Source organism: Sminthopsis crassicaudata, chromosome 4 (assembly GCF_048593235.1).
Source record: "Sminthopsis crassicaudata isolate SCR6 chromosome 4, ASM4859323v1, whole genome shotgun sequence".
NCBI lineage: Eukaryota > Metazoa > Chordata > Mammalia > Dasyuromorphia > Dasyuridae > Sminthopsis > Sminthopsis crassicaudata.
In genome coordinates, this window is record NC_133620.1 from 303,478,014 (window position 1) to 303,503,803 (window position 25,790).

The window sequence follows — 25,790 nt, forward strand, 5'->3', positions numbered from 1 at the left end:
GAAATTAAACTATCACTTTTTGCGGATGACATGATGGTATACTTAGAGAACCCCAAAGACTCTGCTAAAAAGCTACTAGAAATAATTCAAAATTTCAGCAAAGTGACAGGATACAAAATAAATCCACATAAATCCTCGGCATTTTTATATATCACTAACAAAATGCAACAGCAAGAGATACAAAGAGAAATTCCATTCCAAACAAATGTTGAGAGTATAAAATATTTGGGAATCCATCTACCAAAGAAAAGTCAGGAATTATATGAGAAAAATTACAAAACACTTGCCACAAAAATAAAATCAGATTTAAATAATTGGAAAGACATTCAGTGCTCTTGGATAGGCCGAGCGAATATAATAAAGATGACAATACTCCCCAAACTAATCTATTTATTTAGTGCTATACCAATCAGACTCCCAAGAAACTATTTTAATGACCTAGAAAAAATAACAACAAAATTCATATGGAAGAATAAAAGGTCAAGAATTGCAAGGGAACTAATGAAAAAAAACTCAGAGGAAGGTGGTCTAAGTGTACCTGATCTAAAGCTATATTATATAGCAGCAGTCACCAAAACCATTTGGTATTGGCTAAGAAATAGACCGGTAGATCAGTGGAACAGATTAGATACAAAGGACAAAAAAGGGTACATCTATAGCAATCTAATCTTTGACAAACCCAAAGATTCCAACATTAGGGATAAAAATTCATTATTCGGAAAAAACTGTTGGGAAAACTGGAAATTAGTATGGCAGAAATTAGATATGGATCCACACTTAACACCATATACCAAGATAAGATCAAAATGGGTCCATGATTTAGGCATAAAGAGGGAGATAATAAATAGATTAGAGGAACAGAGGATAATCTACCTCTCAGACTTGTGGAGGAGGAAGGAATTTATGACCAGAGGAGAACTAGAGATCATTATTGATCACAAAATAGAAGATTTTGATTACATCAAACTAAAAAGTTTCTGTACAAATAATACTAATGCAAACAAGATTAGAAGGGAAGTAACAAATTGGGAAAATATTTTTAAAAACAAAGGTTCTGACAAAGGTCTCATTTCCAAAATATATAGAGAACTGACCATAATTTATAAGAAACCGAACCATTCTCCAATTGATAAATGGTCAAAGGATATGAACAGACAATTCTCAGAGGAAGAAATTGAAACTATATCCACTCGCATGAAAGAGTGTTCCAAATCACTACTGATCAGAGAAATGCAAATTAAGACCACTCTGAGATACCACTACACACCTGTCAGATTGGCTAAGATGACAGGAACAAATAATGACAAATGTTGGAGGGGATGTGGGGAAATTGGGACACTGATACATTGCTGGTGGAGTTGTGAAAGAATCCAGCCATTCTGGAGAGCAATCTGGAATTATGCCCAAAAAGTTATCAAACTGTGCATACCCTTTGACCCAACAGCGCTACTACTGGGATTATATCCCAAAGAAATACTAAAGAGCGGAAAGAGACATATATGTGCCAAAATGTTTGTAGCAGCTCTTTTTGTTGTAGCTAGAAACTGGAAGATGAATGGATGTCCATCAGTTGGAGAATGGTTGGGTAAATTGTGGTATATGAAGGTTATGGAATATTATTGCTCTGTAAGAAATGACCAGCAGGAGGAATACAGAGAGGCCTGGAGAGACTTAGGTCAACTGATGCTGAGTGAAATGAGCAGAACCAGAAGATCACTGTATACTTCAACAACAATACTGTATGAGGATGTATTCTGATGGAAGTGGAAATCTTCAACATAAAGAAGATCCAACTCACTTCCAGTTGATCAATGATGGACAGAAATAACTATACCCAGAGAAGGAACACTGGGAAGCGAATGTAAATTGTTAGCACTAATATCTGTCTGCCCAGGTTGCATGTACCTTCGGATTCTAATGTTTATTGTGCAACAAGAAAATGATATTCACACACATGTATTGTACCTAGACTATATTGTAACACATGTAAAATGTATGGTATTGCCTGTCGTCGGGGGGAGGGAATAGAGGGAGGGGGGGCAATTTGGAAAAATGAATACAAGGGATAATATTATAAAATATATATATAATAATAAAAAAAAAAAAAAAGAATAAAATAGGAGATATGACTAAATTAAAAAAAAAAAAAAAAAATAATGACAACAGATGAGCAGGGAGGCTAGTATACCCTTTTTGAATCACAAATTTCTAGCTTATTCTTCAAAAAAATAGAATGGTGGCCAGATCAGAATGGAAGGCAGAGCAAAGATAAAGTGGGGTCAAGAAATTTCTGATGACTTGTGATATTCCTCTAATTATAAGGGCCATTGTTTTTTGCTTTTGGTGACACATGCCACTTGACTTTTCAAGCAGAGAACTCTTGAGAAACTCAGCTGAAATGAAATGCATGAAGAAAGCTATCTGACTTGACTCACTTTATTAGTCAATGAGTCAACAAAGTAGACTGACCTCCCTAGAGTGGGTCAAACAAATTCCCAGGATGCCAGGACAATAGTGTGAATTCCTAAAGGCTTAAGTCACTCATTTCCCTCTACCAATTAAAAAATAGAATAAATTACCTCAAATTACATGGGCATTTGACTCTAAAGAAGTTCCTTATTCAATAGTATAGATAGAATGACAGACAGACAGACAGATAGATGGATAAGATTAGATTATTTTCTGTATAAAAAGCTTGCACTGAACTCTGGGTTAATGTATAAAATCAAAGATATGGTCTCTCCAAGGAAAGAGGAAAAACTCACTAATACGGAAAAAAAAGACTGTAAACACATATAAAGCAACACAGCAAAAAGAGGGAAGGGGAAAAGACTACTAAAATCCTAATGAGAATGAAAGTAAAGCAATGATCAGTAAATTAAGATATGGAGTCAGGAAGTCTCATATTCTTCAGTTCAAATCTGACCTGTGGTGACCTTGGGCACGTCACTTCCCGGTCTGACCCAGTTTCTCATTTACAAAATGAGAAGAAAGAAATAGCAAGCCACTCCAGAATTTAAGACAAGAAAACCTTAAAAAGGGACACAAAGAATAAGCCACAATTGAAATAAATAAACAACAACCTAGAGAAGGAAATCTTAAATAAGGTTTAAAAAAGTCTGAGAAGTTGGGAAGAGCATTCCAATTAGGTATTATGGTAAAAGCATATAAACAGGTCCAAGAAAATTATCTGCAGGAGACATTTAAAGGGATTAAAATGTACCTTCAACAAAATCAGCTACTGGATACCAATCACTTAGTCTGGATCATTGTTCCCTATCCACAAACCTAAATCTCAAACCATCAATAATCCATCATGATATCAAAATACCTGAACTGTTTCAGATCAAAATACTGAGATAAAGTAAAAAGAATTTATATGAAAGGTTTGGTGACTAGCAAGTTTCCACTGCAAACTCAAGTCTCACCTTGAACCAAGTCTTAAAAAAACTTTCCCATTCCAATTGACCATTCTTTCCCAAAAATCCTTCAATGTGTGCTATATAATTTAACACTGGTTCCTGCCCTTTTATCTGGTTACACGTCAAGTGTCTTACCTCCTCTTTCAAAGATTTGTCATACTTTTTCTTCTTGACTGATAAAATTCTATATGTTTATAAATGTAAAATTCTATAAAAAGCATACTTTCATAGCAGATAGAAAACTACTCTAGAATGCTAGAGTATACATTGTACCAACAACAAACTGTGACTACTGGCAAAATACTTAAGCTCCCAGTATTTCAGCAATTTTCATAAATTATGTTACAGACAAGTAGCTGGTTTGCAATAGAGAAGTTTCCATGGTTTGGTTCACCAAACCAATGAAATCACACATCTGGGCAACAAGTCTACTTTGGTAATATAATAAGTAAACAGCAGCCTGGTATAGTATAATGAGTACATTAGTCTTAAAGAAATCAGGGCTTAAGATTTGTCACTGACATTTAGTAGAAGTGAGACTCTGGGTAAATCACAATATTCTGAGATTTGGCTTTCTCATTTGTAAAGCAGGGTAGATAATACTTGTACTACCCTAACTGACAGCTTTGTAAATCTTAGACAGCTATAGAAATCTACGTATCTCTCCTACATGGCTTAAAGGGGAACAAAAATAAATAGAAGGATGGAGATAAAATCTTAGATAAGCTTCTTAGAAAGGCAAAAGGTTGTGCTCTCTTCTCTGCAGAATTTTCAAGAGAACCTCCATCAATAAGCAAAGTTTCTTTCTTGACTGTAGACAAGGAAACAGGCAAAAGGAGTTAAGCAGCTCTGCTCATTCAACTACAAAAGAAGAATATTTTTTCTAAGCCTATCTGAAGACCCCAAGCCAAGTTTACAAACTAAACAAAGAAACTTAGCTTTAGTTCAGTAAAAATGCCTAAGTTGTTAGGAATAAAAATCATAACATTAGAGCTAAAAGGAACCTCAAAATCATCTGGTCTAATTTTCATTTCATAGAAGAGGAAATTAAGACCTAGAGATCTCCCAACTCTTAGGCCAAGGCTTTTTTCACTTGACTACTGGACCTAAATTCTCTTAGTTCATGAAAGAATTAAGGGATTTTGGCACATTTCATACAATACAATCTAAGTCAATTAACATTTGCCAGTCAGTAAAATATTAGAGAAAGAGCCATTTTGTAAAATGACTAAAATATCTGACCTAGCAATTTCATTACTAAGCTTTTAACTCAGAGATCGTTGATTAAAAAAAAAAAATCCTCATACACACCAAAATATTCATAACAGTAGACTGTTACACAAAGACTGAGGAAAGGCTAATAAATAAAAATAAATATTACTATGCTACACAAAATGATGAATATGATAAATACAAAGAATAGAAAGACAGAGTAAATAGCCAAGAAAACTACAACTATATAAATTGAAAAAACTACTAACACAAGAATTAAAAGTAAATGTCACAAAAGTATATGGGAAGGGGAGAAAAAAGGGAAGGGAAAGAAAGTGAAAGGAGAGTAGGGAACAGGGAAAGGGAGGGAAGAAAGGAGAAGGGAAGCAGAACTATCTGTTTTATCTTAAAAAAAAAAAAAAAAAAAAAGAAAACCATTTTAAGGATAGTTACCTAATCTTCTGTTTCTTTGGCTATCATGACATTTATATAGAAATCTGAATAATGAGGTCCCTCAAAAAAATGCTTGTAGGCAGATGTTCAAAGATGTGATTAAGTGGCTTCTCAGAAGTTACATCCATAACAGTGGGGTCACGTAACCACAAAGTTGACTTGGTACACACAAAAGTAGTCTTCCCCTCTCCTTTACCTGCTTCAAAAATGTGCTTGCTCCTGATTCTGTTGGTTCCACTCTGATAGTTCTGTTATTCTTAATCTCTTCAGCACTCAGAAATTCAGTTCATATTCTATTCACTTCCAACTATTCACATATCACTTCATAAAGAATACTTTTACACTGAACATTACCCTCTAGATTTGTAATAAGAGATTCTGTTAAAAGGGAATAGGAAAGGATGTGGCAATGTATTCATAAATGTTTGTCAACTGACTATGAAGAAAAAAATATATTCACAAGACACTTTTCAATTTAATCTGCATTAACATTTTCTCCATCAATTTAAGTCTAAACAATCAACAAAACACTAATATAGCATTTACCAATTTATGAAGTACAAATGTTTACAGTAAAAATGTAAACTATTTGTTCTTGAGAACCAGTTCAAGCTAGCTCCACTGTACCTTTGGGGAAAGGAAAAGGAAATATTAAGGATAAAAAATTTCATCTAAACTTGTTCAAAGAAGAGAAATATTTCTTGAAGGTAACAGAATCCAACACCCCCCACCCCCAAACATAAAGAATCATTTACAAAATCTCTATAAACAATGTCAATCCTCTGCCTTGGCTCTTCCAGTGATGGCACACAGAATGTTAAAGGGTTGAAAGGGATCTTATGTATTAGGTAATTACATATTAGTCCAACTCTTTAATTTTAAAGTTGAGGAAACCAAGGCATAAAGAGAAGTAACATGCACAGAAAGGTCATTTAGTAAGCCACAAAATCTTATTTCTTTTCATTACAAATCCAGCATGAATTTTTCCTCACCTAGGCAGCTTCACAATATCAAACCAAAATCTCCCCATAACTTCTATTCATTTATTCTAGAATTCCTTCTAAAGAAACAAAGAATTAGTTGAATCCCTCTTCTCCAAGAGAGCTGTTCAACTATTTTCATTTTCTCACCTGTATTCTAGGATCCAGTTCTTCCTCCTCTCTAGGAGATAACTTTGTCTCACTGCTATTGCTGCTTCTTCCTCCTCTTCTTTCCTCTGGACTTGGACTCCTAAGGGCCTCATTGTCAACAACCCCTGACTGAAGCTCCCCCTGAGGAGTCTCCCGGCCACCTGGAACCTGTCTTGGCTCGGCCATGCCAACCAGGAAATAGGCAAGGTCCTATTCACAAAAACAGACTAACATATTGGGACCAGAGACCCAAGCTAGAGCTATTAGGGAGAAGTTTCTCCTTAAAGGATGAAGAAAGGAGGTATAAGGGCTCTTGAGTCCTCAAAAAGGATAAAACAAATTCAAACTGGTAAACAAGTTTCTTAGTTTAGCAAAATAATGTCTAGGGGAAAGTCCTTGTTTCCTTGTAAGGGTCCTTCCACTAGGAAAGACTTGGAACACCAGCACTGAGGTAGGGAACAAAAGAAGTTTGGATCCTGGGCCAGCAGGTAGTAGCACCATTCAGGTAGGAAAAAGGCAGGGTGCTCCAAGATGAGGTGGCAGTTGGAGTGGTAAAGTCAAATCTAAATATAGAAATTCCTGGCTTGGTCTCTGGAGATTTCTGAGAGGAGAGTACAAGATTAAAAAACATGTTAAGCAAATATTCAGAGACCCCAACAATGTCTTCTCCCCAAATGCCATTTCAATTCCCTATCTCCTCCCTCAATTCTCTCACAAAGTCTTTCTTCCTTTTATTTGTATGGTCCTCAATCCATACCACTCCCATTTTCTATTTCACTCCCCCTCCTCTCTAATCTTCTCTAACCAAAAACTGGTTGCTCATCTCAAAAAAATACACCAAATGGAAGTCTTCCTATCTCTTCTCAAAAATGAAGGGTCTTCCTCCTTTCTGAAGGGTCCTATCTCCTCATCATCTGCATACCCCTTTTTTTCTATGTACCTATGCTACTCACCAATTTTCTTCTTCCCAAGATTAACCCAGGGTAGTTCTTTTACTCCAGTTCTCCAACACCAGAACATTATTGCACCTCCTTCTCCCTATGTTTTTCCTCGTCAAATAAAGCATTCTACCCCTATTTCACCAACATACTTTCTTTAACATTATTACCAACCATCTCTTATCTTTTCCAAACCCCTCTTCATTCTTTCCTCTTTGTCTGGAGGGAATGGAGGTAGAGGGCAAGAGAAGAAGCTCTCACCTTCTTCCTCTTCCTATCTCTTTCCTAGCTCCTTGCTTTCTCATCTTTTTACCAGCCTCCTTCCTCCTCTCATCTTCTCCTCCACCTTTACCAGCCTTCTTCTTCTTTATGAACCTTTACCTGACAGGGGATGGTAAAAGGCTTTGAGACCATTCCATATGAGGATAAGCTGAATGAAGAGAGGGACGTTTAGCCTGGAGAAGAAAAAACATGATAACTGTCTTCCAAGTTTTGTAGGACTGTCATAGATTAGAATAGGATTATATTTGTTTTGTTTGGCACCAAAGAACAAAACTAGGAGCAGTGATGAAAGTCGTAGGGACAAAGTTTTAAAGATAAACTTCCTAAAAATTAGAATTATCCAAAAAATGGGTTGGGCTGTCTCAAAGGAAATAGGAAAGGATGTGGCAATGTACTGATTTTATCGAGCCGGGGTTCCACTCGATAAAAGTCTTTAAAGGCAGTACTGGATGAACACTATTTAGGGAGCTCATGCATGGAGTTTCGTTAAGGCAATAGTTGAACTAGATGTTCTTGGGGCCCTTCCACTCTACTATTCCTTCGTCTCTCCTGTCTCAATCATTAATAGTCTTTCTTCTCTCCTCCACTGGTGCTATTCTTGGTCCCACCTTCCACCCCTCCTCTCCCACACCCAAAGGATCCTTCCAACACTTCCAGCCCCTAGGTTCCCACGCTTAATTCCCCTCTTCCTCAGTACTCTCACCTCAGTGCTCTACCCCATATTCCTCCCGCCAAACTTAAATCCTAGCCCCAAAATCTCTCAAACACCCCCAGACAAATGCATAATCGTTCCAGTACCTCCCGCGCCTCGGTTTACCTTCCAGTGTCCGTGGCTTTTTCCCTTCCTCCTTCCTCCCTCCCTCAACAAGCCCGTCCAACCACACCGTAGGGGAGACAGCAAAAGAGGAAATACATCATTGCTTAGCAACTCAACCTCTCCTCACACCTTATAACTCCGCCTCCAAACACCAATGACTTCCGACTTCCCTCAACCCCCGCCCTCCTGCTTCGGCTATGCACTAGTTTTCCGTACAACATGGAGCCCACCTATGTGCTCACTTCTCATCACCCGAGACGGGTCTAAGTTATCCTGAGTCTTAAGTGTTGGTAGTGAGAACTGAAAGCTGAGAATACAGAAAAAAGAGACTGTATTCCCAAAATGGAGCGTTGCTGTTGTATAGCGAAAAATTAAAGAAAGAGTGCGATCCTCCCTGTTAGCCTTGGGTCGCGTATTGCCACGTCGATGATGCAAAGGAAAAGGTAGGATGTTTCAGGAATCTGCTATTTCCGGCAGTGGTGACGCCACAGAATGGCTCCTGGGGCTTTTGGATGAGCTTTGCATTGGTAACGGTTGCTTAGCCAATTGCATCAATGAACACGGCTTTAGTGTGGCTTACAGCCGTTTTTAATTTTTCCAGGAATTGATCTAGGGGCATGAAAGAAAATCAAGAAGCGTCTCTTTACCTGTATTAAGTGTTGGGTTCTGGGGGATTTCCAAATTATATTAGAGTTCCGGACAAGTGTCGTGGGTGTCCCAAAAGGTCGGAAACTTCGATAATTTCTAAATCAAGAACCAAAGTTTTGTTATACTTATAAAGCCAATTAAAGCGGGGTAAATTGCAAAAATAGGAAGATAGCAAAAAAGCAAGGATCAAGCAGGTAAATTTATAGAGATTTGGGGAGTACAGAACAAAGAACAGGATAAATGATGTCATGGGATTAGGGTTCACATGATTGGTGGAAGTTTGGTAATGGGGGAGGGAGCTAAAACGACTCTTTTCTTTAATGAAACTTAAGAAGTGCCATTGTCTGAGTCCAAATATGAGTTAGCTGCCCAGACGTTTGGATGACAAACTATTCAAACTGATGAGGTATAACCAAATGATGAGGTCTAGCTAAGGGATACCAGATCTTGTAAATCAAAGGTCAGTCCCAAAGGAAGTTGGAGATCAGAAAAGGAATCTTAAATGGGGCTATGCCCCCATCAAAACCCTGAAAGATAGCTTGGATAAAGATATCAGACCCAATTTCCTATCTTTTATATAAAGTCTATGACATCAGTCCCAATAGTTATATTTCTAAGACTATGCATGCCTGGGGTTTCTTGATAAGTATTGGGGTCTCTGCTATTATTGGGTTTGTACTCTATCCGTAATTTAAATTTCTACTTTCAAAAGAAAATGAACTTAGCTCTTAGGCATTTAAGCTTAAGTCTGGCAGAGTGAAATGATGCTAAATATAACATAATACAAAGGGTATTTATCTATCCCTGCCTCATGGTTTAATAGATTGCCTTACAAAGAGCTAACCAGAATTTATTATAATCAAATAATATTTAATTAAAATGGGACTTTTCCAATTTTCTACATAGCTACCCCATGTCACATTTATGACAACTCCTTTATACCTATATAAATATACATATACACACTTTGAAATTGATTCTGCATTCTCAGTGCTCTTGTTTTGATGTAATTGATTAGATTTAGAATACATTGATTTTGAATGCCGATTAGAAAGCCAACAAATATGGATTAAGGACTCAAGATTAAGTATTAATTTTACCTCTAGGTTTAGTAATTAACACTGATAAGATAAACAATGTTTATGCTTATAAAACAGGTTTTTATATACATGAAATGACAAAATTTGTTCATATAAAACAACCATATAAAACAAAACAAACCAGTGTTTGTTACACTATGTTGGGGCACAGATGATGGGGATACCAAAGTGGGATAATTCATATCCTTGACTTTTACATGTAATACTTATAACAGCTGCTAGATGGCTGACTGGCTGAATAAATAAATGAACAAATGAATAAGAAAATTGATTGTTGTGGTTCATATCTGAGTTATATCCAACTCTTCCTGACCTTGAGGACTCCATGAGGTCTTTTGGGGCAAAAATATTGAAGTAGTTTGCCAGTTCCTTCTCCAAAATAAATAGACATGTTTATGTAAAGCAAACACTAAGTGAATTAGGTTTGATATTTGGAGAGTGGGGGAGGGGGGATTAAAAACTCATATAGATTTGACAGTTAATAAAAGATAAACAGGTAAAGGAGGGGTATTTAACAAAGATACTCAAAGTGATAAGGTTTAGATTTAGGGAACCAAAATGAGATTAGGGTTTCTAGTGGTCAAGGAGTTAAATGATAAGGTCTAGTGGTAGGTTCAGGGTTCAGGGAACCAAATGGAGAAGTATGGCTCCCCTGCAACCCCTTCGGATTCGGCGCAAAGGGGAGGGAGTTTTGGGGAACTCCCTTCTGGCAGCACAGAGATTCTCTGTAAAAGAATTTACAGACCTGACAAACCTAGATTGATAAAAGATAGTTATTATAGGAATTGAGAAGTAAGATGAGAAATCCTGACAGAGAGGCATAAAGGAAATAGGGAAATAACTAAGTATAATGAGAGGATAACACTGGAAAGGAATATTTCAGTGGACAAAGGCCCTTGGCATCCCAAGAGTGGCATAACTGGCATGTGGAACCTCTGCAAAGAGAGGGTTTTAGTTTGGCTCTTTTATAAAGGGAGCTTTAGCTGAAAATAACTCGTGGGTGGAGTCCCAAATTGGCTCATCCATGGAGTTTCAGCTTAAATTGGAATTTTAATTGAATTCAATGAGTTTCGCTGACCCCACCTAGGTAACAAGAATGAAACTTGTTTGTCCCTCAGGGCAGAGTCCTTCACTGAGGCAGAGTTGAAGGAGATTTTCTCCTTTAAGGATTTTTAGAGTTTCAAAGTCCCCTCTTCAAAAGCACCTTGTTACCTCATTTAAGCATATACTACCTACCTCTGTATTAAAATATTTGGGAGTCTACTAAGACAGAAACTATGTCACAGAATACTAATCACAAAACACTCCACATATATACAAACTGAAATAATCAGAGAAAATATTAATTGCTTGTGAGTAAGCTGAACACTATAAAGAAAATACCTAAATTACTTAACTTATTCATTCCCACAGCAATCAAACCACAAAATGATTACTTTGTGGAACTAGAGTTTTTTTGGAGGAAGGGTTGTTAAGTTTTTTATTTAACAATTCATCATAAACCCTTTGACATTCTGGAGAAACCTATAGACCCTTTTTCAGAGTAATATTTTTAAATGGATAAAAACATTCTAAGATTACAAAGAAAAATAGTTATATAGAAATAGTTATCAAAATATTTAAAAACAAATTTATGAATCCCAGTTTAAGAACTATCAATGTGGAGGAGCAAAAGGTAAAGAATCTCAAAAGAAATAATGAGGTAGGAGGAGAGTGGAAAAGAAGGGTATCTAGAAGTACTAGATTTCAAACTATACTACAAAGCAGTGATCTTTTGATCACTATTTGGTACTGGTTAAAAAATAAAGAGGTCTTATCAATGGAACATATTTGGTATATGACCCGTAAGCAAGTGAACACAGTAGCATTAAGTTCATTAAACTTCAAACCCTGACTCCTAAAGTTAGGGCAAAAACCGCTAAAAACAAACAAACAAACAAACTGGAAAGTAGCCTGGAAAAAAGCAAAGTATAGTAAGTTTACTTAGAGAAATCTAGAAAATAAACTAAAAATTAATTGAAATAGTCACCAACTTCAGCAACTTTGCAGGATATAAAATAAACCCATACAAATCATCAGCAGTTCTGTATATCTATCAACTAAATTAATCAGGAAAAAATAGGATAAAAAATTTTGTTTTAAAAAAATATATAGAAAATAAAGAAAACTTTCAAGTTTTCAAACTTTCAACTTTCAAGTGTAAACACTTTACAGCTAAATAAATGGAGAAATATTCATTTGTTGTGGGTAAGACTAAGCTAATATAATTATAGTTCTACCTAAATTATTTTATTTATTAATGCCATACCAATCACATTTCAAAAGGAGTATTCTATAGAGCTAGAAAAAAAATTTACAAAATTCATCTGAAAGGAAAAAAAGGTCAAGAATATCAAGGGAATTGGGGGCAGCTAGGTGGTGCAGTGGATAGAGCACCAGCCCTGAATTCAGGAGGACCCGAGTTCATATCTAGTCTCAGACACTTAACACTTATTAGCTGTGTGACCCTGGGCAAGTCACTTAACCCCAGCCTCAGAAAAGGAAAAAAAAAAAAAAAAGAATATCAAGGGAATTAATGGGGGAAAAAAATGTGGGTAAAACCAGCTCTCTGAATTACAAAGCAATATTGAACAAAACAGCTTAAGAACTATGTTGATTAGTGGAAAATATAGGTTCACAATATATAGAAATAAATGACTACAACAGTCAAATGTTTGCTAAACCCAAAGATCTTGCCCAGTTGTTAAAGCAATAATTCAATATTAACAAAAACTGTTGGGAAAACAGATTAGTTTGGCAAAAATTGGGTATAGGTCAGCAATTCACACTGCATGCCAAAAATGGCATGAACAAATTGAAAAGAGTTCTCAGATCTACAGAGAGGGAAAAAATAATAAATACCAAACAAAGAGTAGAAAGAGTTACAAAAGATAAAATGAACAATTATATTAAAATTAAAAATCTTTTACACAAAACCAACATAGCTAAAATTAAATGAAAAGCAGGTAAAGGGGAAAAATTATTTGCAGCAAGTTTCTCTGATAAGTTTTATATTAATATATGAAGACATTAGAGATTCAAATATATAAGCTATCAATAGCCATAAGGTGAGAATCAGAAGAAGATTGGTAATAATTTGTCAAAAAAAAAGAAATCAATGTCATTAAAACATTTTTAAAAATTTTTGAAAGTTTTATGTTGAATTATGCTTTAAAATATACATTGTAGATAAAAGAGTTTGCATTTTCATTACAATCCTATTTCTGTTCTATAAGGTATACAGAAATGTTCATTTTATTTGCTATTTGTTCAGTTCAGAAGAGAGGGGAAAAACACATTGCATATAATAATTATGATGAGGTTTGGGGCAGGGCAGGGAGTTGTGGGAACTCCTTAAGGTCGGCGCAGGTCCTTCATGAAGGAATTTACAAACCTGAAAAAGACTGGCAAAAAGAAGTTTATTGTAGGCATTGGGAAGTTAGCCTTTGCTAGGAAGACTGACTTCCAAGTGACAAGGTCCCAGCAGAGAAATAAAGGTCCTAGAAGAGTAATCCTGACAAAAAGGTAAAAAGGGATAATGTCCTGTTAGGGAAATAGGTGAGAGAGATAGAGAGGAGTTAACACTGAAAAGAGAATATCTTTTCAGCAGGCAGAGTCCTCACAAGGCAGCTATGTCAAGGGAGGTCCCTTGGCCTGGCATGATTCCTGATTTGGCCTCTGCAAGGTATTGAGCCTAGCTGTCTCTTTTTATAATTGAAACTTTGGCGAGAGGCTATAGTTTGAGTTGAAATCAGAATAGTGAATCTTCGAACTGAATGAGTAGGCCTAGACTAATCTTCAACTCAATAAAGGGCATAATCAGTAGTGAGTGTTATCCATGGGGTTGTGCAAGTCTCCTTCAGGATAACAGAATGAAACTACTTCTCTTGATTCCCTGGGGCAGGTCTTTTGCAAAGGGAAAGATTCAAGGAGTGTCTCTCCTTCAAGGAGTTTGTACTTCATGCCCTCCTCCCCCCAAGTCAGAGAGAATGAGAGTTTCTGGGCTCCCCTTGACATTCCCCCCCCCCCCAAGCAGTGCAAAAGTCTCTTCTGTAATTGATTCGAGCTGGCAAGAGACGTAGAGATATCCCTAGTTCATTTCAGGGTTCATGCCAGGAGGGGAGGTGTGAGATCTGAAAACAGCAACTAAGAGGTGTTTGTCCCAGTCAGTTGTCCCATGTTTTCCAGGCTGATGGGCAGTTGAAAATCCAAAGCTTGAAGCCTAGAGAAAACATATCTCAGGAACAGATTAAAAGTGGAGAATGGCATCCAGGGTTGAGATGATGGTATTTGGGAATGGGGCCTTTACTGATGCAAATGTTGCTTGTTAATTTGGAGTGAAATAAATGGGAGACTAGAGGGAAGAGGAGAGAGGTCAGAGAATGCAACTGTCTCTCAGTCTCCTTGTATTGTTATCATTCTTTCACATGAAGGGATCTATTCTGCTGGTCAGAATTAGATCCCCAGCAGCTACTAGCCCATTGCTCTCGTAACAGTGTTAGATCCAGGATAAACTTTAATCAAGTCTGGTTTTTACTCTTGGACACATGCAAAAGACTTTTTTCTGAGGAATGAATTAAATCATAAGTACAGAAAATTGTAACTATGAAATAGTATATAAATTTAAATTATACTTCTTAATTGAAGGTAAAAATGAAAATTCCACACTCTAATTGAATGAAATAAGAGCTGTCATCAAGAATTTAATAAATGCTTACTCTGTGCTAGATACATCACGAATACAAATAGAAGGGGGAAAAAATCCCTGCTGTCAAAAAGTTTACATTCTAATCTAAGAGCAGAACATATAATAAGCTGAAAAGAAAAAGGAATGTAGGGGGAGGTACTTAGAAGCATAATGGAGAAATTTCTATTTCAGTTTGATGAAAAACTAAGGAAATTGCTGGCCTGGGCATTCTATTTAATGGAAATTCTTAGAGAAGCCATCTACTCAGAGGGAAGGGCTATAGGGTCAGAAGATATTTTCCAAGTATGAATTTCAGGGCTAAAATGATTTTCCAGGATGAAGAGACTTTGGTGAGAAATGAATGATGAACAGGTTTTGTAATTACCATATATAATAGTATTTTAAAAATAAACAATTATAAATAACAAACATAATTCTGCTTTTTCCGCTTTGTGAAATAAGTATATCCATTATGTAAAGATCTGGTGTAATTCACTGTAGGTCCCTCAATATAAAGAGCTGACTAAGAAAAGTAACAGCACCTGGAACATCAGAATTATGATGATCCTGCATAATCACTATTACTTTTTAGTCTAGGTTATCTTTAACTAACTCATTAGCAAGCAGCCTGAACCAGTGCCAGAATTCATATGGTAAATTACCCTGTAGTATCTTTAGTTTCTTTGGTCTAGTAGCCACACTTCCCTGGAAGTAACAAAGGAGGATGGAAGTGATCAAATAAAGCATGAATGAATACAGCTATTTTCAAAAGCTGGTTTTCAAATTATTTTAGCCCAGTTGTTGAAAAAGATGCTTTTAAAACATTGATTTTAGATAATGCCTGAAGTCATCTAACTATAATTGACTCGTGTGAAAATATCAGCATGCTCTTTAAATAAATAACCTTTAAATAATAAATAAAATCTTTAAATAAAGCTCTTTGTGCCTACCAGTATATGAAAAACTAAAACAAACAAAAAACAGTTTAATAAGTGAGAAGTACTTTTTAATTTTTTTTTTTTGCTGTTAATATTATACTATTAGGTATGCATATTTTCAATGGGATAGAACCAATTATTTAAATTACATGTAATTATAACTCCTTTTAGTGTGATTTTGAATAATGTGATTCCACAGGATTAATTATTCTCACTTATTACTCTGTATATACAGAGGAGAAAGGAGATAAAGGTAATAACAATTGTGAAGTATATACAAAGTGTGAAGTATATACAAAGTAACTAAAAAAATCTGAAACCTTATTGAAAGAAAAAATAAAGGGGGGGGGAGTGACTGAGAGAACATTACCTATAAAATTAGTTTTTTTCCTAATAGACTTTTTACAAACAATATGCAATAATAGATCATATCTTTGCCATCCCACAATTGATTGAAAGATATAGAAATTATAAAATCCCATTATGCTTACTATTTGTTGATTTGAAAAAGGAATAGGATAAAATGCTACCTTAAGATTCTTTTATTAATTATCCCATATATACACACATATACATTTATGTATGCATATGTATATGTTTGTCTACCTCAAGATCACTTAGGATTCCTTAAAAAATGAAATAATATTGTGACCCTGAGCAAATCATTTAACCCCAATTGCCTCAGCAAAAAAAAAAAAAAAAAAAAAAAAAGGAAAGGAAAAAGAAATAATCCTGTTCAACAATCTTCTGATAATAAACATCAAGTAAAACATAAAACTCAATGTATATACAAGAAATATTTTGTATTCCCCCTTCCCTCCATTCTCATGGAAGAGGTTAAATGTGGGAAGCAAGACTATTTTAAGAAAAATGTACACTTGCTAAGATTATTTTACACTATAATGAAAGGAATCCACAGAATCCAGGTCAAGGAGTCATTCCCTATTGGTGAAAAAGTCTTTCAGATACTTGTTTGTAGATGACAGTGTGTTAATTCATCAAACTTCATGACATTGCAGAGCCTCCTAGAAGTCTGTAACTACTCAAAGAACTTGAATGTGTTTATCCACACAGGAAAGATCAAATAAATGGAGAGTGCTTATTGTTCGGATTTCAACACTTTTGTTCCCCTCTTCTCCTCTCTCTCTTTAGATTATCATTCTCTGATTCATAATGTTATGCCACTGTCTCCTTGAACTGTTTCCCTTCATTAGTTTCCCTAATTGTCCTGACTGAGTTTCCCTGAATTATTCTGCCTCAGTTTCTTAACTATTCTACCTCAATCTCCTTAGTTGCAAAACCCCCCTTCAGACTGAAGGCCACTGCTCTGAGGTTATAAATTGTTCATATAAGACTCAAGATAAGGGTGAATTCAGACTTCCTGGATCCTAATTACTTCTGCCTTCCAGAATTTATGGCACTACCCCCTCTGAACCTACCAAAAGATAAGACTATCCCAGATACCTCATTGACTCCTTATTTATTCAAACATCCTGACTCTGGCTTCCTAGTAAGAATTTGTAGCCTCTCCTCCACCCCCCATCTTTCCTGCTCTTTTCTTTCTTTGTTTCAAAGTCTTTTCACTTGGGATTCTCACATTCACCACTGGATACTTTGAGATGAGAGTCCTGTCCAGTTAATCATATTCTCCAATTAATAAAATATTAAAAACTCTCTAATCTCAATCTTGCCTCAGTTTCTCCAGCATTATAATTATCTGGTCTCTTTCTTTTCTCTGTATTCCTAATGTAATCAAAGTTTCCAAGGTACCTTAAGTGGTTTCTTCCATTTCCTTGTAGAACTTGCCCCTGGGACTCTCCTTTTCTATTGAATTCCCCATTGCAGAACAATACCAGTTACAGATATTGGAAATGACACTATCCCATGGAAGGGCCCTTCCCCATTTTCCCCTAATTAACTTTCTTTTCACATTTATTTTACATTCTCTCCCCTTGATCCATATTTTCCTACTCCCTATAATCCAGTTGCTCATAAAAATTCAATCTGCTTTCCTCTCGAAGTAGGCATCAAATCCCTCAGATTGCACTCAATACAGGGTCCCATTTCCCTTCACAAACTCTCTTCGCCCATTTAAGTATTCATCAGCAAAACCCACTCTTCCTACCAAAGCAAGACCTCTTTCTTTTCTCCTTTTCAATTCTTCTCTCTTTATCAACTCCCTTTGCAGATCAACAGGAGTCATCTAAGCTCAATTTAACCCCAGGCCATCACGTTGTCCTCACTAACGCCATAATTTTCCATGCTTGTCTCTTCACAGTTAGTTCCATCAGACTTTTGTCCTCATCTCTGTCTCCTTACATGTACATTTAGAAAAAAGCTTCTAGGAAGGAAAGAAGGAAGAAAGGAAGTTTCTTATTGGTCACTCAGGTGTTATTCAGTGCTGCTGATGTAATCCTTGGCTGTTAGATATATTCACTCCTACGTTTGCTTAGGGGTATTTGAGAAGCAGTAATCATTTTGGTTTTCTAAAAATGTTTCAAACTTATCTTTATAAAATTTTTCATGGATGGTTAAGCTAGGATTTGCAATTTAAGTCCCCCGGGGTTGCATCCTGAGTTTCACTGTGCTCTAGAACATTTTATTCCCTCCTGTTTTTCTGGTGGATATGGGATTAGTCTTACATTATTCACATTTTCTTTCCTTTGTTTTTGAAGGTCTTTAATCATTTCCAGAACTTGTTTCTGAACTAAATGTTAAATATAACCACCATCATTTGTCTTGGTTTTTTTTTTTTTCAGGAGGAAAGATATGAATTATTTTCATTAGTATTTCATTTTTATCTTCAAAAATTCTAAGACTTTCTTTTCTACTAATTCCTTCATGGTGGTGGTAAGGTTTTTTTATCCTGTCATGTTATTATAGAAGAGAAAGATCCTCAGTTTAATACCCTTTTTGTCTTCCAGATTAGTATGTTTTGCTTGCATATAAACATATTGTCATTTAGTTATTGTTCTTTGTTTCTCTTCTAGATTATCCTTTATTTCAATAGATACTGCTTTCTCTAAAGTTACCAATCCAAATTTCTGTAAATTGTGACACAGTGCCCTCTGTTGAAATGGAAAGGGGAGGGGAGGTAATAATGGAGGGACTTGGAACAGCAGTTCCCAGGAAAGGTGTCCCCTTGGAGGGGAGTACCTTGATCATAATCTTATTAGGAAAGGAATGCTCACATTATAGTTACATGTAGCTTCCTATAGAGAATCATGCATTTACTATAGGTTAGGATGTGTATGATATAGTGTTATGGGCCAGAACTTTGAACTTGAAACAAAGGATTCTTACAAAGACAGTGGAATTAATAGAGACAATAGTTATCTAATTTAGCATGGTTCAGTATGATTGATTTAATCCTACAAAGAAAGTTAGGGGCCAGAACTTGAAACAAGGTACCAAGTGGAATTGAGAAGACCATGGTTAAATCTTGTTTAGCATTGATTTAATCCTACAAAAAATAATGCTTTCCTAGGATATAATGATTGGTTTGTATTCAGTGTGGAGCATAACAGCTAGAAGCTGCAGCCGGGGAGATTCAGTAACTAGAGAAGGCAGGCAGGAACTCAAGCTCTCAGAACCAAGGAGAGAGATAGGCCTCCAGAAAAACTAGCTGAACCCCAAGTGAAGGAGACAAGACTTTGAAAGAGACAATAAAGGATTTGGACTTTGACCCCTGGCTACTCATGTGGTGATTACTAAACTGAAAGGAAGGCTGCTCCCAGAGGTGCCAAGGAAATCTCAACCGAGAACATTATATTTTAGAGAGAACATTACAATATAGGAACTAGAAGCAGGCACCTAGGAAATAAAAGGACTTTCAGTGTAATAAATCAAAGCCTCACACCACCCTGGCTCTCGCTCTTCATTACTCACAGTCTTTGTTATTCAAGTGGACAGGCTGTGCTGATCACATAAGGCCTGTTCCACTCAGGAGTTGGGGCCATGACCCTCAACAAGTAGCAGAAAAGTTAAAGGATGGAAATAGCCTAGGTTTGATATTTGGAAAGGCTACAACATAGATAGAATGATGTGACAAGGAATTTGAATTCAAAGACAAATGGATAACTAAAGGGCTGAAATTTTTAAAAGAAGCCTGAATACTGAAACTGAAAATAACAGGACTGAAGGATGAGAGTAGAGCAAATAACTTTAGGAGTAGGTCATAAGAACTGCAAACACATTAAATTATGGCTGAATAGAAGTTTTTATGGATTGTGGCTGTAGAACTTGAGGTGATTAAAAAAAAAAAAAGTCTTGGGTATCACTACTATATTTAATATAGGCAGAAAGATCTACCTCAAGGTAAGGATAAGATGGGAAGCAAGAGTATCTACATTATATGTATACTGAAACCACCAAGTATAAGATACAGATTTGGAGTGGAGGATTCTGAACTATGAATTGCATTGTGTCAGCAAACAATAGTCATCAGGATCTGTATATGTCAAAAAAAGGCAATGAAGCTGCTGCTGGATTAGTTAGGAATTAAGTGAAGAGAAGGGCGGTAGCAGAGTAGCAAAAAAGTTTGTAAGCACTTTCAAAAACTAGTTTTCCCTACTACCCGGCACACACTCTCAGAAGATGCCATGACCCGGATTCCCAAATCTCTGAGCCTTGTCACTGAGGGAGCACATGATATCAGAAGGCCTAAATATAACCCAGGCCTAAAGTATGCATGCTTCTTGAAAGAAAACTAGGCTACAGGAGAGAAACTAGCTTACCAAGTGCCAGCCTGTCTGCAATTAATGTCACCTGGCAACTGATGACGCAAAACAGACATTGTTTGTCAGAAGTAAAGCTTAAAAGGCTTAAAACCACCCGGACTTAATCATTAGGACTTATTTGGTTTTGGGAGGGGAAGATTTTGGGTAAATACCAGATTGACTAAATGAAGAGGAGAGTGAAAATTTGGGACCATGATCAAGGGCATCAATAGACTCTGTTCGGAGGAGATCCATCCATTTAGGGCCAGTAGGAACTGGGATCCAAATAAATTAAGTTACACAAGGTCACACGAGTTCTCTATCCAAGCCTTTTCCTTCATCTTCCACCCACGCAAAATTATCAATCTGGCAGCCCTTTCCATTTCTCATTTCCCTCTCCTCCCAGGAAGCTTCTTCAACTCGCGACTTCGAACTTTAGGTGGCGCTCTTAGAGCCTCCGGGAGGGGGTGTGTCAGACGGACAGCCTGCCCAGTTACCCATGATGCGCTGTCTGGCCAGGCTAGCAACCGGGAGAAGACCGAGACCCAGCAAGAGGAGGAGGAGGTGGCCTGGGGAATAAATCCCTATCCAGGGGCGCTGGATTCTTAGGCACCTCCCTCCCTCTCATTTTATCCCCCACTCCTGACTTGCTTGTCCTCCTCTCCGCCCTACCCTGCCAGCTATCTCCTTTCTACCAGCTCTGGCGGTTGGGAATCGTTGAGCCGACTAGGCTGGACCAGCTCGAGCATTGGAAGAGTCAGCCGGACCGCTGCTGAAAGAACCCAGGCTAGACGGGTGAGGAAAGGATAATGGGGGCGGGGGAGGGAATGACGGGGCTTGAAAGGCTTCTAATCCTGAGGCTCACGCGAGCTCCTCCACACCACCATCTTCTACTGAAGTAAACCTTAGTCTTCCTGAAAAGTCTGCACTGGCAACTGAGTGACACATGGGGGAGAGAGACTAGAGCACGCTTGTAGAGACGCGCGCGTGAGGAGGGGGGGGGGGGGGTAGGGTGAAGAAGGTGGAAAATTAACCCAAAGCAAAACCTTTCCTATATGCTTACCTATTGCCTTTTCTCTATCACTTCCACCCGAGTATCTCTCCTGACATATTTTTTTCGCCTCCAACCTTTCCATTTCACTCTTCAATTCCTGTCTTGGACCTTTTCCTCCTCCTCATCTCCCCTTCTTTCTCCCCCATTCCTTCCCCTTTAGTTTTTTCGCCCTTCTCTTCCTTTCGTCCCGCCTTCCTCCCCCCCCCCCCCCCCCCCCCGCCTCTTCTCCCTCCCTTTCCTCCTTTTCTAAGCTTGTGTTCAGCACTTAGTACGATCCTTTTTTTCCCTCGGTTCCCCGGAGCCAAAGGTTCACAGTTCTGCAAGTGCAGAAGGAATATCTGCGACACAGAACCTAGTCTCCAGTTACGGGCATCGGAGCTGAGGGAGGGTCTAAAAATGGGAGGAGTCAGATCCATCTCTATCCATCTCCCTAGCCACCTCCTTTTTACTTTTTTGTCTTTTATAAATCGCCTTGGTCTCCAGGGTAACGAAGAAGGGGGGCGGTGTTTTATTCCCGAGAGACTTTTTCCCAGTGATTGGAGACTTATGTGGACCCATCAGAACCGGGATTTTGTCTGTCTGGAGCCGGAAAGGGGAGGCAGTTTCTACATTTGTAGGCATAAGCTTTATTTCTTGACCATGGAAAGTTACAGGAAGTTTGCATTAACTTGAACAGAAGAGGAATGGGGAGAAGCGTTATATCTTCCTAGAGAGGAGTTTGAAGCACCAGTGTATGGAAAGCACTAGGCCAATCCCAAGTGTCTCTTAGGTACATTTTTGTCATAATTATTCTGCTACCCAAGATTGACTCCGATGTCATATATATGCACATAGGATGGAACGGGAGTCTGTATAACCCAAAGCAATATTAACTTTCTGATTTGTGAATAAAGAGAACTAAATTCCTTTCCCTTATATTACTTTCCTAAGGAACTGAATTTGGAGAGGGTAATAGGCTGGAGGGAAAAGGACAGTGTAATGAAGCCTTGTTTCTAATCCAAATTTTGCTGCTAATTTGCTATTTGACTTTGGTCTAAGTCATTTCATCTTTCTATGAAATGGATTGTTTATCCTACCTATTCGGATGTGTTGTAAAAATCCATGCAAATATATTAGTGACAGAGAATTTGCTTACTTTTCTTCTCACCCCACTCACAATAGCAAGCCAGTCAATATCTGAAATTCTGTTTCTCTAAGTCAAATACCACTCCAACTTCCAGTTTTAATAAAGCACTTGTTATTTTTTGGTATCTTGTATGTGTAACATAGTGATTACAAAATAATAGGTTCTTGCTGTCATACCAGGAGGAAATAGAACATTTAAATTTTTTTTTTTAAGATTAGCAGACTTGGGCTATCAAAAGTCACTTATTAAAAGCAGAACTGCTAGTGAATATTGTAAGAGGATTATGCAGATAAAGTTTCTTCAAGTTTCCCCAAAATTTGGGACAAGTGTAATGGAGGGAGAAGCCAGCTGGTATAATTCAAAAATGGATATATTTGGACCAAGAAAGTGTGGTTTTGAATTTTTTTTTTTGTGACCACTTGATACCATTCTGATCCTGAGTAAATCAGTTTTCTGAGCTACAGGATCTGAGAGATAAAATGAGGGCTTTGAACTGGATTCAGTTGAACAGTGTCAAGCAAAGTATCTGAAAACCACTGATACTTATTAGCTGTATGATACTCAAGCAAGTCACTTAATTCAAATGCTACCTTAGACTTTTTTGTGCTGTATGACCCTAAGCAAGTTGATTAATCTCTCAGAGACTGTTTTCATCTGCAAAAGCATAATAATAGCATCATCTCAGAGGTTATTTTGAGAAGATAATTTATGTAATATGTTATATATTAGTTATTATTAAATCCCTTGGGAGGAGTTAAGGTAAACTCCCAGGAGGAAAATGAGGATCACGGTTATTTATATTATCAAATTCCTAAAAGGTCTTTGAAGGAGTCAAATTGGGGGGTCAGGAGTAATTTCCAATCCCCTTTTTTAAACATACCAGACTGGTTCTAGAGCCAAAGAAAGCAAGAGGTATTTGGAAGAATCTGTAAAACCCTGGCTTTATTGGAAAATTTAAAAATGAGATACTCAAGTCCTCTGAATTCCCCAAATGATCCTACCCAAAGATGAGCATTAACTTTCAGTTTGGGAATAATTGGAAATAGACAAAAGTTTTTTTTTTAAGCATTAAGTTGGTTTTTATTAAGCGTTAAGTATTTGAAATCCAGCTTTCTAGCCATTGGTGGAGGTGATAGGATTTGAATCCCCTCAATTCCTGATGTCATGAGGTTAGTGGCAATAAGAGAGTTGTTAAAAATCCCCTTTTAATCTGCTGAAGGCTTAAAAGTGAAAGAATTCATTTATTCCCGAATTATTAATTGTGAAATGAAAGTTTATTGTTGGGTAGAAACCAGTTTGCTAAGAGACTGACTTCTACAGTGGCAAAGACCTATTAGGGAAATGGAATTTGGCGCTGAGAATGCTTTCTTAATGGTCAGAAGGGTCCTAGCAAATTGCTTGGGCCTTCACCAAGGAGCTTAGCTGTGCCCACACAGCTGGGACACAGAGCTGATCAGACCGGGATCTCTCAATTGAATGAGACTTTAGAATTTCAAAAAGATCAATGGGAGTTGATTTGCCCTTGAATAGTGTTTGCTTCTCTCATCCTGGGAAGATGGGCCCTCTCTAGACTCCTTGGAATGTAGATCTTGATTTCTCAGAGTGATAATCTTAAAAGGGAACACAGCTTCAGTAAAGGGAACAGTTTCCCTCCCTCTTCAGAAGGACTGGCTTCTCATCTTTGTTGGACTTGAACTTAAAAATTAGAACAATCACAGTTTGTACCTTAGCTTTTCCCTAATTATAGTTTAGGTTGGAGAAGGGCAAAATGGGAATATTAACGGAATATTCCTTTTTCTTAAATCTCTTATCTCAAACCATTTGGCTTGAGAGAGGGAATAGTGACACCTAAGATTTTTTAAAATTCCACATCATCCACAAATCCAGATTTATACCCCCTTATGTCCCTCATAACTGCTTATGTCCCTCATAACTCTATGTATGATATTGATCTGTCCCTTTGAATTTATCCTCAAATTCTTACTTTACCGAGGCTTCTTGATTGCTCTCTAGTCCAGGGCTGCAAAGAGTTAAGGTGTCTGAGATCCTATAAAGTCCCAAATCCTAGAGCGGCCACAGACTGTCCGACAGGAAGGAGCTCCTGTTAGACTTCCTGTTCTGGACACTGAGGAAGGACATCGAGACTAGGAGTCAAGGAGGGACTAAGCAGTGACTCTCTAGTTCCCTTCCCTTCTCCTTTTCCGGCCCCCAGGTAATACTTTGTTGGGTTTTACTAATATCTTCGGTGAGTAATTTTTCTTTTTGTTTTTCCTGGGGGAAGTGGGGAGTGGGGGAAAAAGGGGAGGGAAGGGATTAGAGATTGGGAAAGTCGAGAGAACTAAAAGAGTTGCGGAACAGTTCGGTACCCTCACATTCCTAAGAGGCCCCTTTGGTCTGAAGAAAGTAGAGAGTGGGGAGAGTAGAATTTGTAAATTTATAATACAGCTTGAGTACTGCCTTCAAGTCCATAAGGAGATAAGAAAAAGCTCAAATACAACTAAGCACATAAAAATGAAACTTGGGGCTGTATTTATCGTTGCATCCCTCTTTTTTTTTTTTTTTCTTTTTGCTTAATTTATAGCAAGGATTCAAATGAATCCTTTTGAGATTTTTTTTTTAACCCTTCATATAGAATATCAAAAGTGAGGAAGTGCCTCATAGTTGACTTATTTATAGTTCAAATGCTGAAGTGAATTGAGGGAGACTAGAAGAAAGGAGTTGTAAAGATGAACTTGAGCTGTTATTTACCATTTAAGTAGGTAAAAATTTTCATTATTTCCTGCGTTTAAGATTTTTTCCCTCATCCATAAATCTTCCAGGTAAATTACTAAGGCATTCTGTCCCTTTACACTCTGAATGGGAACCAACTCTGCTTGCAAAGAAAAGGGTAGAGCAAAGGACTTAGAGATCAAACTGGTAATTAAGGGACTGTATTCTCCTTCCTTCCCCTTTTCATTTTTTCTTTTCCCTGGGGATGTCAGGATGAGGAACCTTGAAAAAAAAAATCACTAAATTTGTACCAATATTGACCACAATCCTTTAGTTCTCTCTCCTGTTATGAAAGGTTTCCCAAAATTATGCTGAGAATTAGACTTTATTCTTAATTCCATCATTTTTTAAAAACTAGTTTGAAATACCATTCAAATGCCCCAGATTTACTGTATTTCTGGGTTCTTTTATTTATATGAGAGAGGGCCAGATTTAGCATTCATTCCAGTAAATAACA

General features: G+C 37.2%; 2 protein-coding genes across 9 annotated transcripts in view; both read right to left on the reverse strand.

Moving 5' to 3' along the window:
- SH3BP5L (SH3 binding domain protein 5 like) overlaps nucleotides 1–8,405 on the reverse strand; it is a 44,395-nt gene extending 35,990 nt beyond the window's left edge. For 3 of the 8 annotated variants that reach the window (XM_074264988.1, XM_074264989.1, XM_074264983.1), the window contains exons 1-3: nucleotides 8,255–8,405; nucleotides 7,537–7,610; nucleotides 6,218–6,427 (exon numbers count right to left, since the gene is read on the reverse strand). In XM_074264988.1, the coding sequence (XP_074121089.1) occupies nucleotides 6,218–6,427; nucleotides 7,537–7,569 (243 nt within the window). In that variant the 5' untranslated portion in view covers nucleotides 7,570–7,610; nucleotides 8,255–8,405. Of the gene's footprint in view, nucleotides 1–6,217; nucleotides 6,819–7,416; nucleotides 7,611–8,235 lie in introns of all 8 variants that reach the window. The other 5 variants (XM_074264990.1, XM_074264986.1, XM_074264985.1 and 2 more) reach the window with 5 other exon arrangements.
- Nucleotides 8,406–8,844: 439 nt separating this feature from the next.
- The window catches only part of ZNF692 (zinc finger protein 692), a 33,356-nt gene continuing 16,410 nt past the window's right edge, over nucleotides 8,845–25,790 (reverse strand). The window contains exon 13 of the mRNA XM_074264982.1: nucleotides 8,845–8,998. Within this exon, the coding sequence (XP_074121083.1) occupies nucleotides 8,997–8,998 (2 nt within the window). The 3' untranslated portion in view covers nucleotides 8,845–8,996. The remainder of the gene's footprint in view (nucleotides 8,999–25,790) is intronic.